A 13,971-nucleotide genomic window follows, 5' to 3' on the forward strand; every position below is an offset into this window, starting at 1 on the left:
GAGGGTGAGGGTGGTGGTGCTGGCGGCGGTGGGGGGGGTGGTGGGGAGGAGAGTGGGGGAGGCGCTACTGACTGCTGCGGGGGCCGACAGGAGCTTGCGGCCTAGTCGCTGTGCGTGAATTCCGCCCCCCCCCCAAGCCCCCTCACCAAATACCCCCCACCCCCTCTACCTCCTCCCTCCCTCGCTCTCTCCTCCCTCCCTCACACTTGCTGAGTGCTTCCCTCCCTCCCCTCCTCCTCTCTCTCTCTCTCTCTGTCTCCGCACCATCACCATGGCAGAGGAGCAGCCGGAGCCCGAGCAACAGCTCCACAAACAAGAGGGCAGTGGGGCCCTGCCGTCCCTAGTGCCCGGCATGGCAGAGTCGGAGGCGAGTGCACTGCAGCAGAAACTGAAAAACTCGATCTGGTAAGCCATCAAAAAATTGGGGCCTGCTTCATAAACAAGTCTGTGCCTGTCCCTGAGCCGGATATTTTATATATATGCGTGTTGGCATTGCATATTTCCTGGGCATGTTACACTTTATGCCTACTAGACTAGGGTTTATTTGGAGCAAGACCTATACCTTAGTTTTTTTTTTGGTTCGCTTTATATTTAGATCTGCACGTTTTGAATCTATTTGTTGTCCATTTGGTATGGAGGAGTGGGGGATGGGATTATTTTTGTCTAATTTTTCAAGACGTGCCGTCCAAGAATTTATTAATGCCACAATGATTTTGTTTGTTGTCCATTGGGTTGGAGGAGGAGGGGGATTGGGATAATTTTTATCCATTTTTCAAAATATGCCATCCAAGAATTTATTAGTGCCACAATAAGTATGTTGTTGTCCATTGGGTTGGAGGAGGAGGGGGATTGGGATTATTTTTGCCCATTTTTCAAGATGTCCCATCCAAGAATTTATTAATGCCACAATGAATATGTTTGTCCATTGGGTTGCAGGAGGAGGGTGATTGGGATTGTTTTTTGCCTATTTTTCAAGACGTGCTATCCAAGAATTTATTCATGCCACAATGGAGATCAGTGACGTTTTATTTTGTTGCATTTTTTTTGTGTGAGAAAATGCCAAGACGTTACCGCTGCGGTGTCTCTTGTCTTACTACCGCCCCCCCTCCCCGCCCGCTGTTTCGACTAGTTAAGGAACGTGTGAACGAAAATATTGTTGCTGAATCCGTCCCGCGAACATTTATTTTGAGTGGAATTTAGTGAGGTCCAACTTGTTAACTTTTGATTTATAAAGATGTTCCAGCATAGAAAAACAGGATTAAGTTGGAACTATTGCCAGATGTCTGGATTTCAAATCATAGCAGATTAGTTATGTACTGACGAACTATGTTTATAGGTTTTGTTCTTCATATGTTTGACATTCATACGTTTTAAAAATTCAAATATTTAATGTGCAAGTTTCATATTTATTGGAAGTACGGAAATGAATCAGTATAACAGTTTTCATCATTATTGTATTAATCGCGTCAAGTTCCTTGACCCTCTGTTCACTCAGTGGCTCGCAGTCCAACAATGCACTGACTTAGAAATTGTCAGCCTTATGCTCAAATCCCTTCGTTGCCTTATCCCTCCCAATCTCTGTAACATCCAGTTATGAAACCCATTGAAAACGCTGTTATTCCAATGCGAATGTCTTATGAGTCCTTTCTCTTAGCTCTCTCTTGATAGCTGTGCCACCAGTTGTCTAACCCTTAAACTCTAAAATCCAATCCCTAAGTGTGCATTTCTTTTAAGATGCTGTTTAAAACCTATCTGTTTGACCATATTTTTGGTCACCTGACCTAATATCTCCATTTGAGACTTGCTGTTCACATTGTGTCTGAATGCTCCTGTGCTGTGCTTTGGGCAGTGCAGTATTTAAAGATGTAATGTAAATGCAAGTTGTAGTGCGATTTATCAGCGTGCAATCCCTGCAGCATTTGTTTTTTAATCGTATTTTAGTCAGTCATCTAACAGCATCAAATGATGCAAGTAACTTTACAACTTTAAATATTATGTGGTACAGTACAGTGTTTGTTGGGAGAGCATATGTTGATCTTGCACATTTTGTCATATGTAAATTCCATTTAATCTCCTTAAGCAAAAAATCTGCTGTATGTTGACTTCAGCCTTTGGGCTTGATCCCAAATTCCATGTAGTTGTCTCAACCAAAACATGTTTTATAACTGATCTAATGTACTAGAATTCTTCACTTTTTTGAGGGAAGAAGAATCTTTTTCCTCTTGGCTTATGTTGCAATTTGTTTGTAAAGGTGGCCTGTGGCCTGTAATCTGGCAGTTAACTAGTTTGTCACAGGTTAGTGTTTTAGAGCTTTCTCATTTGAACTTGAACATAAGTTTTGTCAGCTCTTGGGCTGCCAGATGGAGCAGCTTGCTGAAATGAAATGGATGGTTCTTAGTCTAATCAACTCATCTTACTTTGCTGAAAATACACCTAGTGGCTGATAACAGTAGAGCATCAATAACAATTTTATAGTCTTTTCTCGGTGACAGTAGCTTCTGCTTTAAAAAATTACAAATTTTCCTGTTGTCTTTATTTCTTGGAGCTCCTTTTGCTCAATGAATGAAAAGAATAATTTAATATTCAGGTGCATGGGATAACTGATGATATGTATTAGTTTTGATTAGCAACTGGATGGTTGGACAGACAACAGCATGCAGTGGTGCACGAGGAATTTGGGTGGCAGCTGTTTTATAGTGGCACGGATTGAGCAGCAATTGTTTATCTTTTTAGATGATAGAGGATAGGATTATGTAGTGTCTGAATTTCAAGATAAGTCTGTGTAAATCCAAAGAGCTCAAAAAAAAGTAAAGCCATTGGCAGAAAAACGGTAGATGCAATTTGATATGTTTAAACTTGGGGTGCAACCACTACATAGTGAGGTATTTCTAAAATTTTATTTTGACCTTGATTAAACAAAATCTTTCTCTACACCCTGGCTATTACTGTAACACTACATTCTGCACTCTCTCGTTTCCTTCTCTATGAATGGTATGCTTTGTCTGTATAGAACGCAAGAAACAATACTTTTCACTATACTAATACATGTGACAATAAATCAAATCAAACCAGGAGTTCTGTGAAGGATTTGGGTCTCATGCTGGCATTGGAAAGAATGCAAGGGAAGATTATTAATGATTTCAAAATTAAGCCTTAAGAGTTATGAGGAGAGATTAGCAGCCCTGGGACTTCTCTGTCTTACGGCAAGAAGTATGTAGGGCAAACGGTGGTATAGTGATGATGCCACAGGATTGATAATCCAGAGGCCCAGGTTAATGCACTGTGGGCATGGGTTTAAATCCCACCAGGCAGCTGGTGGAATTTACCTGCAATTGTTACAAAACTCTGTAATTGGAATGTAGTCTCTGTAATGGCGACTGTGAAAATGATTATTGTTACAAACCCAACTGGTTCACTAATGTGAAAACTGCCATCCCTGCTTGATCTGGTGACTTCAGATTCCACAGCAATGTGGTTGATTTTTAATTGCCCTCTGAAATAGTGTGGCAAGCCATTTGATAAGTTTGATTATCAGAAATGGGCAGCAAGTGCTGGCCTTAGCAGTGCTGCCCCCATAAAAAAAACTTAAGGTTTGCAGAATTCAGATCCAAACACTTTTTTTTTGGTGTAAAAACATCAAGTACAAAGGAGTTGCTGCTTCAAAGTAAGGGATATTAGAACAATTAGGAAGTTCAAGCAAAACACCAGTAGAAGAGTAGCAATGTATGAAATGGATACTGGCTAGAGGAGTTGAAGCAAAATGATATTTTAAGAATTAAGATGGGAACTAGGCAAGTTCGTGTCAACTAGCCTAATCCAGGGTTATTAAACATGAAAGTTCATCAAGTCTTTTGGGAGTTGATTGGGCAGAGTAGGTGGAACATGGATAGAAAAGTCCATGATACTAGTGGCTCCATTGTGACATAGCCTATAGAAAATGAAGAAATATCTCTGCTGTAGGAATGTGATCAGCAGATTTTGGAACTTATAAAGCAAATTATATAGCTGACCTGTCAGGTTGCACATAGGGAGTCAGGATTAAGTGTCATCTTAAGGGAAGTTAGAGGTAGAGGTATAATTGGAACAGGGCATCAAGATGTAACTAATCTGTGTTGTGAAGTTATATGTTGTGTCCTTATCTTGTATTGCAATTCTAAATTTCTGTATTCACACACAGCAACTACTTTTGAAAACTTGTCATGTTGTAATTACGTACTCTAACCATGGATACTGCAACACCTCTACTGGGGGAGGGTATAATACTGTAACAAGTTTACATGGGCATTAATAATGTTGACTTACGAAGTTACAATGCAGGAATTTGCAATGCATTAAGTTGACAAGTGTGGCAGTGTACATTTTTTAATATACACAGTTCATCAAAGTTCTTAGAAAATTAGTTTATGATTGTTTTTTTCCCCTGTAGTCATATTTCCTGACCATTTGGATTGACAGCACCAGGGAGAAATGTTGGGTGCAAGCATTTATTATGCTTTCATAATTCCTTATTTGCATCTGTTTGCTGTGTAGTCATGTTTCATCCACAAAGGTATTGTAACACCTGTGCTTTGGAACTTCAGTATGCTAATGCCTTGTGTGTCAGATATTGGAGTAGATAGGAGAAGTTTAACATACAATATTTAGAGTAATGCTAGCTGTTTTTATGATTGAACATGGTGAAAATTTACATTCAGAAACTTGGAGGGAAGTCTAGAAAGGAAGATTGAATGAGAGGCTAAGAAGATGGCAGGGTAGAATTGTCATCTCTGTTCCTTAAGCAGAGGTTCTATCGGTTGGAATATTAGCACTTTCCCATCTGAACCATGGAAGCAGTTGTACCCAAAAAAAAGTTTTGGTTACAATCTGTATGCTTGTTCCACTTTAGAAGACAGCTTTTTTTTATGCAAAACAAATAATCATTGCACTTGACTGTATAAACATGTTTGCATGTATTGTATCTGTGATGAGTGACAAAAATTCCCTTTTGCCCATGACATCTGCCCTTGTGTCGCGTGAAAGTTTTGAGTTTGTAGCTGCTGTGTCGATATATGATTATTCAACCTATGCCTGTCCTGTTTTCACCCAACAGTTTCCACTTTGTTGTACATCTCAAAACTCTCCTGACAACGGTATTCCCAAAACGTTGTTCCTGTATTAGCACATGACGCAAGTTCTATTCTTTGCCACATGCAATCTCTGCAACATAACAATCTCTGTTTAAAGGGAGAAACTGAACCAATTTGCAAACAGCATGTTTGGATCTAATACTGAAGTAGAATGCTCTGGATGTTAAAAATCTGAAATAAGAGCAGAAAATGCTGGAGATGTCAGAGCTGGCAGCATCTGTGAAAGGAGAAATCACGTTAACTTTTCAGGTTGGCGATCTTTGATCAGAACACCAACTCAGAACCTCATTCTAATGAAAAACCACCTACCTGAAATGTTAACTCTGTTTTTCTCGATGCTGCCAGACCTACTGAGTACTTTACAGCGTTCTATGTCATTACATGTTTGGGTCTGGTATGATAGACTTTATCTCTATTGGGTTGGCTTAAAATTTTATCCATCATAAAAAAACTGATCTGTATTATCGCCATAAACACAAAACAAATAATTGCCTTGAAATGCATCCTGTGCCTTTTTTCCTATTCAGTCTTAACCCTGCTATAAAGTTTTTCAAACTTTTCATGAAAGCTCAGCAGTTCTTAACATCTTGAAGAATGGTAAGTGGGTAATCTTGACCTGCTTCCTCCAGTCTAAGAGGATAGAGTTGAAAACATAAGAGGAGAAAATGGGGTACACAAACCTTTTGCTTGTAGGGATTCATATTGATTTATAATGTCAGGAAAGGCATGATTAAACGTGTTGCTGCATTCAACTCAAGTGCTTTTTAATTTTGCTGGTGTTCTACAAATTGTGACTAGCATACTTGAAACAGTGTTATTTTGATTTAGCGTGTAAAGTTTTCATATCACTTGAACTAAATGACTTTTCAAATGTGGCCCAGAGAAGACATTTGAACTGTGACAGGCGTTTGATGTGTTGGTGGTTTTAGACTCGGTAGTGGTGAAAGCAATTTTGACTTAAGCATCACACATTAGAACAGTATTAAACCTATTGGTTGGGCTATGATAAATTACTATACTCGTGGCTGTTTTTATGCAGAGATCTGGTGCTCTGTATTGGGCTCAGTATCTGGACCTGTTTCTGTTAAAGGTGGGAAGTTCCATTTCTTCGGATGCTTATATTTCAAAGAAAAATATTTTCATTCTCTGGTTTAAGAGAAAACAATGTATGCTCTTTATAGATTTTTAAAATACAAATGTGTGCAAAAGCACTTAAATGGGATCTTGGAGAGGAGGGGGAGCTATGATTTTCATTGTGGTTTATACTGGCAAAATGAAGTCATATAAGTTATAGCGTAGAGGAGATTTTATTGCCTAGCATGCGCATGTTAGTTTTTCAATTGGAGTCTTCTACCTTAACCCAATTTTCATGTAACATATCTAAAGCTGTTTATAATCTTTCTTTCCAAATAATTACCATTTTATTAAAAATTATAATTTCTACCTCAGTAACCACTTTTGGATATCATTCCATGTAAGAGTCTCTGTGAAAATGATTTTTCTAAATTTCCCTATCTTATGTCAAGACCTGTCTGCTGATGTGCAATAGCATTCCCATGTTAAAAGATGCCCTGCACATGGCATCTACCTTGAGGAAACCAACACACTCCACACACAAACAATCACTGCCCTGATTGACAAGGAGGTGATGGCAGCAGGACCATGATATCTGGAAGTCCCTAGCTTCAAACCAGCATGTAGGCAATGGAGTTTGATTCAGACATTTTGCTCTTGGAGTAGAAGAGGGGAGCATTTCATTAGTTTTTACAACTGAACAACTCTCTTCAGGATCCATTCTGCTCACCTCGCGAAGGGAAGGGGTTAGAAAAGGTGCCCTAAAAATAGTCTGTCCTGTTTATAACTTGGCTGGAAACCGCATCCAGTGGGCTCATCTATTTGCAGTCAGAAAATCAAGATAAACTCAATCTTGGAACCTGAAATGCACAAATCCTCATGAATAACGTGCATAACAATTGGCTGGAATGTAGAACCGTAGAAAATTCCACCACAGAAGTTACAGCCATATGGTCCATCTTGTCTATGCCAACCCGAGAATACTCAGCTGCCTTTGTAATCCCACCTTCCTGCACCCAACCCATAGCCCTGTAGCTTACAGCACATAAGGTGTTGATCCAGGTACTTTTTAAAAGTATTTAGGATCTCTCCCTCCACCACAAACTTGGGCAATGTATTTCAGACACCCAACACCCTCTGCATAAAAATGTTCTTTCTTGTGCCCTGTCTACACCTATTACCAATTGTTCAAGAATTTTCCACGAAGGGAAACAATTATCTCCTGTTTGCTCTCTTTCCCACGTTATTTTGTATATCTCAATCAAGTTCCAAGGAAAATAACTCCAACCTCTCCAATCTCGCAGCATTGCTACACTTTTTTAGCCATGGCAACATTCTTGTAAACCCACTGAGTTCCAGAGCAATTGCATCCTTCCTGTAATATGGTGACCAGAACTGGACACAATACTTCAGTTGTGGCCTGACCAGTGTTTTATATAATTCCAACATTGTATCCTAACTATTATATTCTGTAACTTCTCCAATGAAGGAGAACATTCTATATGTCTTCTTTACAACATTGTCTACTTGAACTTAGGGACCTGTGTACTTGTATGCCAAGATGTTTTACTTTATCTACCCCCTCTTAGTATATTCCCGTTTATTTCCTATAACTGTTTGACCTCCCTAAATGCATTAACTCATGCTCACACTAAAAGCCACCTGCCGCTTTATTGCCCACACCACCAACCCATCAATATTGTTTTATAGATTATAACTATCCTCTGCACTATCCATTACTTGGCCAGTCTTTGTGTTGCCTGTAGATTTTCCAATCGTGCCTCCAAGTTTGCACCCAAATCGTTAATATATTAACACGAACAGCAAGGTCTCAACATCGAGCCCTATGGAATACCACTTGAAACAATTTTCCATTTGCAAGGGCATCCCTCGACCACTATCCTTTGTTTCCTGTTACTAAACCACTTTTTGATCCAGTTTACTAGATTGCCCTGTATCCTGTGGGTTTTACTGTTGTGAGCTATCTGCTATTTGGGACCCTGTCAAATGCCTTGCTCATGTCATGTAAACACCATCCACTGCACTACTTTCATCAACCTTTATTGTCGCTTCCTCAAATAATTGAATCAGGTTTGTGAGGCAAGACCTTCTTTAAACAATTGCATCCTGACTATCCCTGACAAGTCAATGCCTTTCTACTGCCCTTGCTATTTTAAAAAAATAGTTTTTAGAACTGCCCTTGGTGCCCGTGAACTTCGGCACTTCAACACTGACGTTGCTGCCCTGTAAGAGACTTGAAGAGCAGACGAAGGGCAGTTGAAGGAAGAAGTTGGGAGTTACATCATCTTCTGGAGCGAATAACCCGAGAATCAGCCCAGGATGCATGGAACTGAATTTGCCATCAAGAACAAACTTGTCAACTGATTCTCAGATGCCTAAGGACTCTCCGTCTACAATTTAGAGCCAGCTGGCAATGGTCATGAGTGCCTCTGCCCAACCTTTGCTGATGATGAGTTCAACAGTAGCTTCTACTCCACCTTGAACGCCATACTCTCCAACGTTACTAACAAATATAAGATCATATTCCTTGGGGACTTGAGTGCCAGGGCTGGGAATGACTTCCAATCCTGGAAAGGAAGGAGTTGGGAAGTACAACTCCAGTGGGGTTCTTCTGCTCACCAAATATGCAGAACAGAAGCTTGTCATCGCTAACTTGTTGTTCCACCAAAAAAAAAAGCAAGTTCAAGACTTCCTAGAGACTTTCACGATTAAAGCCCTGGCATATAATGAACTAAATCATCATCCAATCCCGAGTCCAAAACAATGCCTTCATCACCAAAGGGATGACCTGGACAGACTGCTGGCTCATCACTTCTCTGTCTGTCAACTTCCAAAGTCATGATGTGGGTATGCCGGCGTTGGACTGGCGTAAACACAGTAAAAAGTCTGACAACACCAGGTTTTAGTCCAACCTATTTATTTGATAGTATACTCGCAAGCTTTCGGGTTAGCCCCTTCGTCAGGTGAATGGAGACTCTCCATTCACCTGACGAAGGGGCTAACCCGAAAGCTTGCGAGTATATTATCAAATAAATAGGTTGGACTAAAACCTGGTGTTGTCAGACTTTTTACTGTGAACTTCCAAAGTAGCAGTGGAAGATGAAGAAACAGCTCAGAAAAAATATTAAAGTTGAGTGGCATCAGGAGTGAAGCATGCAAGCCAACGTCCATCAATGTTTTCACCAAAATCTCTAAAGGTTCATTCTAATAGAATGGAGGAAAACTGAAAATTGGACAGCCATCATCTCAAGCTGCAAAGAAATCATTGGGGCACAAGACCAGGATACGCCAAAACTGGTTTGATGAGAATGACCACATCATGCAAGACCTCATTGACAAGGACCAAAAAGTTTTCTGTGCCTGGCAAAGCGACAACACCAGTAAAATAAAAAGAACCCAACAAACAGTGAATGTGGAGGTACAAAGAGGAACTAGGGAAAATAAGAACCAGTGGTAGACTGAGAAAGCACAGGAGTGCAACTCCTTTCTGACAATATGTGAATGGCAATGCCACCTTTCCTCTCTTGGAAGAGAATCTCCTGGGGCTTTTTCAGTGCCACCAAGGCAATATATGGACCCAACATCCTCGTCGTCAAACTGGTATGGAGGGTGATTGTAACCCTTCAGAGAGACATAGTAAACATCATTCTTCAAGAGAGAACACTTCAAAGAACTCCTGAACCGTGTTGCAATCGTAAATGAGGTCATGTTCGAGGAGATCCCCAAAAATTCCCATCAAAGATAGCTTGGACACCCAGCAAGCATGTATGAAGTAGAAGCTGCCATTAAAAAATGGAAAAGCTGCAAGAGTGGATGAGATTCCAGCAGAGATTTTCATAGTTGAAGAAGAGATCGTCCTTCATCAGCTGTTCCTGAAAACCTAGCACAGAGAAGAAATCATTGGCAATCTCAGCTGCCATCATCGCCACCATCTTCAAGAAAGGAGACAAATCAGACTGTGGGAACTATCGAGGAATTTCCAAACTCTCCATTGCTGGGAAGCTCATTACCTGAATCCTTGTGAGCCACCTTCTCTCAGACTCTGAAGAAATCTTCCCAGGATACCAGTGAGGCTTTCGTCCAAAGCAGGGAACAAAGGACATAATTTTCGCTGCAAACTAGGACATAATTTTTGAAAGGAAATGACATGGGCAACATCAATCTGACTTTTGACAGTCAATCAGGAAGTGTAATGGAAGACCCAGTCCTAGGCTGGCTGTCCAGATAAATTATCAACATCCTTCAGCTCCTCCACAATGAGATGTTAGTGACCATCCTTACCAACAGAAATATGACAGAAACCAGGTCAAGACTGAAGTCAAGCAGGGATGTCACATCACCCTTTTCACCATCTTCATTGCCACCATCCATCACTGTTTCAAGAGCAAGCTTCCCAGTGGAATGGACATTGGATGGTTGGGAAACTTTTCAACCTCAACAGGTTGCAATCCAAGAAGAAAACGACACTGACATTGCTTGTGGAACTTCAATATGTGAATGGCAATATCACCTTTCCTCTCTTGGAAGAGAATCTCCAAGCCAGACTTGATACATTTACAGAAGCATACCAAAGAATCAGCCGAAGGCTCCACCTCGAAGAATCTAGTCTTTTATCAACCCGCCCCAGGGCAAGATTCAGTTTCTCCCTCTACTAAGAGCCATAAAGAGACTCTTCTAAAATGTGGAACGTTTCCAGTACCTGGGGAACCACCTCTCATCTATATCATCTATACATCAACGCTGAGATCCAACATCGTATTCAATATGCAAGCACTGCCTTCGGACACCTAACAGTAAAAGTCTTCGGCTGTGACATCTATGCTGGTACTAAGATTCTTGTGCATTAGGCAGTTGTCCTCACAACCCTTCTATATGGCTCAGAAATCTGGTTGCCATCACAAGCCCCTGGAGAGATACCATCAGCAGTGTCTGAGATGATTTCTCAGCATCATGTCTCTGCGCCCTTGAAGGATACAAGAGCACCAGCATCCAAAACCAATTCTGCTGGGCTGACCACATGCTTAGGAGGCCAGAGTCCCGACTGTCGAAGCAAATCATCTTCATCCAGCTCAAGGAAGCACCTGAACAAATCAAGGACGAAGGGAGTACTCAAAAACACCCTAAAGGCTTACCTCAAGAAATGCAACATAGATGTCAACACTTGGGAGGCCCCTGGCCAAAAGAAACCTACCTGGAGGAACCTCCAGATTGAAGGGATACAATTTTTTTGAGAACACCGAACGGCAAGTGGAGGTCCGAAAAGGAACCTGAGAAGGGAATGCCAGTGATCTCGAGTCCAGGGACCAATTCCAACCTGCGAAGTTTGCAATCGGAGATGTGGCTCTCGGATTGGGCTCATCAGCCATGCAAGGGCTCACAGAACCCATGACCAGTCACACTTAGGAGGGCAATAATACTTGTTAGTGAGTGTTCATCAAAAATGAAGAAATCCTGAGTCCATTGCATTGACCGCAAATTCACAGCAGGCAGAAATAATCTTTTGCTGCTTTCACATTCAAAACCCTTAGTAATTTTAAAATCCTGTCTGATCCCACTTAACCACTATGGGTTCACTGAAATGGTTTGGAATCTTTCAAACCCTTAAAAAGCCAGAATTTGTCATGTCCAGTATGTAAATTGTTTAATACCCTTTCTAACCCTTTAATATCCAGTGTGACTGAGCTCTCAATTTCTTGTAGACATTTTACAGCACCTCTGTATTTTTGCATTTAGTCTCTATTAAACCCAGAATCCCATTTACTTTTGAACAATCTGTTGTTTTTTAAAGGTCACTACGTGTAGATCCTTCTGACTTACTTAATTTCAAGCTCATTTTTCCAAAATATAATTGACGTTTTTCTGTATTGAACCTCATTTGCCAGCTCTTCTAAGCTACCTTGTATCTGCTGTAGGTTTATTGTAGTTTGTCATAGTTTGCCATATCCTGTGAATCAATTTAATCAGCTACCTTTAGTATAATTCCTCATGCCTTTGAGACATAAGGATAGATCCTTAGAGAACACTGTCGTCACATTCCACAAAGCTGAAATACATCCGTCTGGCCCTTTCATTACTTTCAACTTTCACTAGGATTTCTAACATTGGTTACTTGCTGCTGATTGGATGTTTTGAGTATGGATCTGACTGTTTAGAAAAATGTGCTTTTTTAAAACAAAACCCAATTCTGGATTTCTGTCCACAAATTTGGCTAGTAAGATCATAGACCTTACACAATTCTGTATATGATGGATTAAAACCCAGTTTGTGGCCCATGTATGTTTTTGAAACCTTCACATTAGGTTTCACTTGTTCACAGGAAGCAGATAATGCTTTCAAGGTCACATTTCTTGCCCATCCTTCGTGCCTTTGAGAAAGGCGTGGTGGACCACCTTGAACTATTGCAGTTTGTTGTGGTGGAGATGTGTCAATGATGTTGTTGGATAGGGAATTCCAGGGTTTGGACCCTGTAACCATGAATGATACATGCCCAAGTTAGTAGTATGGCTTCTTAATAGAAGTTTATTGGGGGGAAAAAAGCTTTTATCATGCTTGACAGTTGCTGGACATGTCTGTAATTACAAAGCTAAGCACAGATTCATGAAGCTATTTGAGCCATTTAGCTTGGACTTTCATAGAAACCGATAGTCCCATAAATACAATCGTCATGTGTTGTGTTACTGAACTTTTTCCTCTTGCTTTTTGTTTCTGTGGTGAAGATAAAAATTCACCAACTATGATCAACAATGGCTTAAGTTGTGCTGGTGTTTCAGTGCTGTAGGTTGCAGTTGAGCAAACTGCAATATCTGGTTTGCTATGTAATGTACTGAAAGGTAGAAAAATTTAGTATTTTTTCTAAATAGGTTTGCTCTACCATTTTGTTTCAATAAAAGTAAAACTTGATTCTTAAAAGAGGAAACGACAGAGGAATTGATCTTTTTTGGATTAATCAGTTTTGCTGTGCATCATAGTGCAATTTTAACCAGTTAAGACCTACTGATATATTTCATGTGGAAGAGAGAGAAACGCGGAACAAAATGAAAGTGTAGATGTCATGTCTAACATAAATCACATCCAAATGAACGATAGAATAGGTTAATGTCATTTATAAAAGATACATCCTTGTACTAACTATGCATCCTGAAGAGCATCACCTCATAATGGGCTTTGTGTTGAAATTTCATCTAGATAACTTGTTCTCACTTTTGGCATTGAAACTTCAGAGTTAAGCCAGAGTTTAACTAGGGGTGAGTAGTGAGATACTTCCCCCAAGAACAGGTAATATTCTACTCCTTTGATTTATTGCCCACATGATGTATAATTTTAGTTTACAAGTGCTCAGTGGCTCATTTGGACCTCATGCATGTTTCGTAAGCTGGAACAATTGTCTGAGAACAGGGCGGTCTCTGCAGCAGTGTTAGTGCCTGTCAAGTTTACTGACCAACAACAGAGTTCTGTCTATGTGTAAGTGTGCATCTGCAAAACTGTTTCCTGGACCCAAGAGCCTGATTTGCAGCATGGTGGCGTAAACAAGTTGCTGCTGGCTGCAAGTCAATACTGTAGATGCCATTATCATCTCCAATCAGCTGTCACTCTTGTTTCACATGAGAAAACAAAGAATTAAAATGTTTACTCATTCACTCCTAATTGATAACTTTGTCACGTTAAGTTTTTTTTTTGCAGTTTCTTCATTTCTGTTTCTGTTCCTTAGTGTTGATACGCAAATTTTAGATTGTGTTGCTTATTGGCTTAT

General features: G+C 40.3%; 1 protein-coding gene across 1 annotated transcript in view; it reads left to right on the top strand.

Annotated features, from left to right (window-relative positions):
* The first annotated feature begins 246 nt into the window (after positions 1 to 246).
* Positions 247 to 13,971, top strand: part of LOC145359684 (DNA-binding protein RFX7-like) — a 74,700-nt gene continuing 60,975 nt past the window's right edge. The window contains exon 1 of the mRNA XM_080214431.1: positions 247 to 405. Coding sequence (XP_080070557.1) covers positions 272 to 405 — 134 coding nt within the window. The 5' untranslated portion in view covers positions 247 to 271. The remainder of the gene's footprint in view (positions 406 to 13,971) is intronic.

This window comes from Carcharhinus amblyrhynchos, chromosome 28 (assembly GCF_965287045.1).
Source record: "Carcharhinus amblyrhynchos chromosome 28, sCarAmb.v2.hapA, whole genome shotgun sequence".
Taxonomy (NCBI): Eukaryota; Metazoa; Chordata; class Chondrichthyes; order Carcharhiniformes; family Carcharhinidae; genus Carcharhinus; species Carcharhinus amblyrhynchos.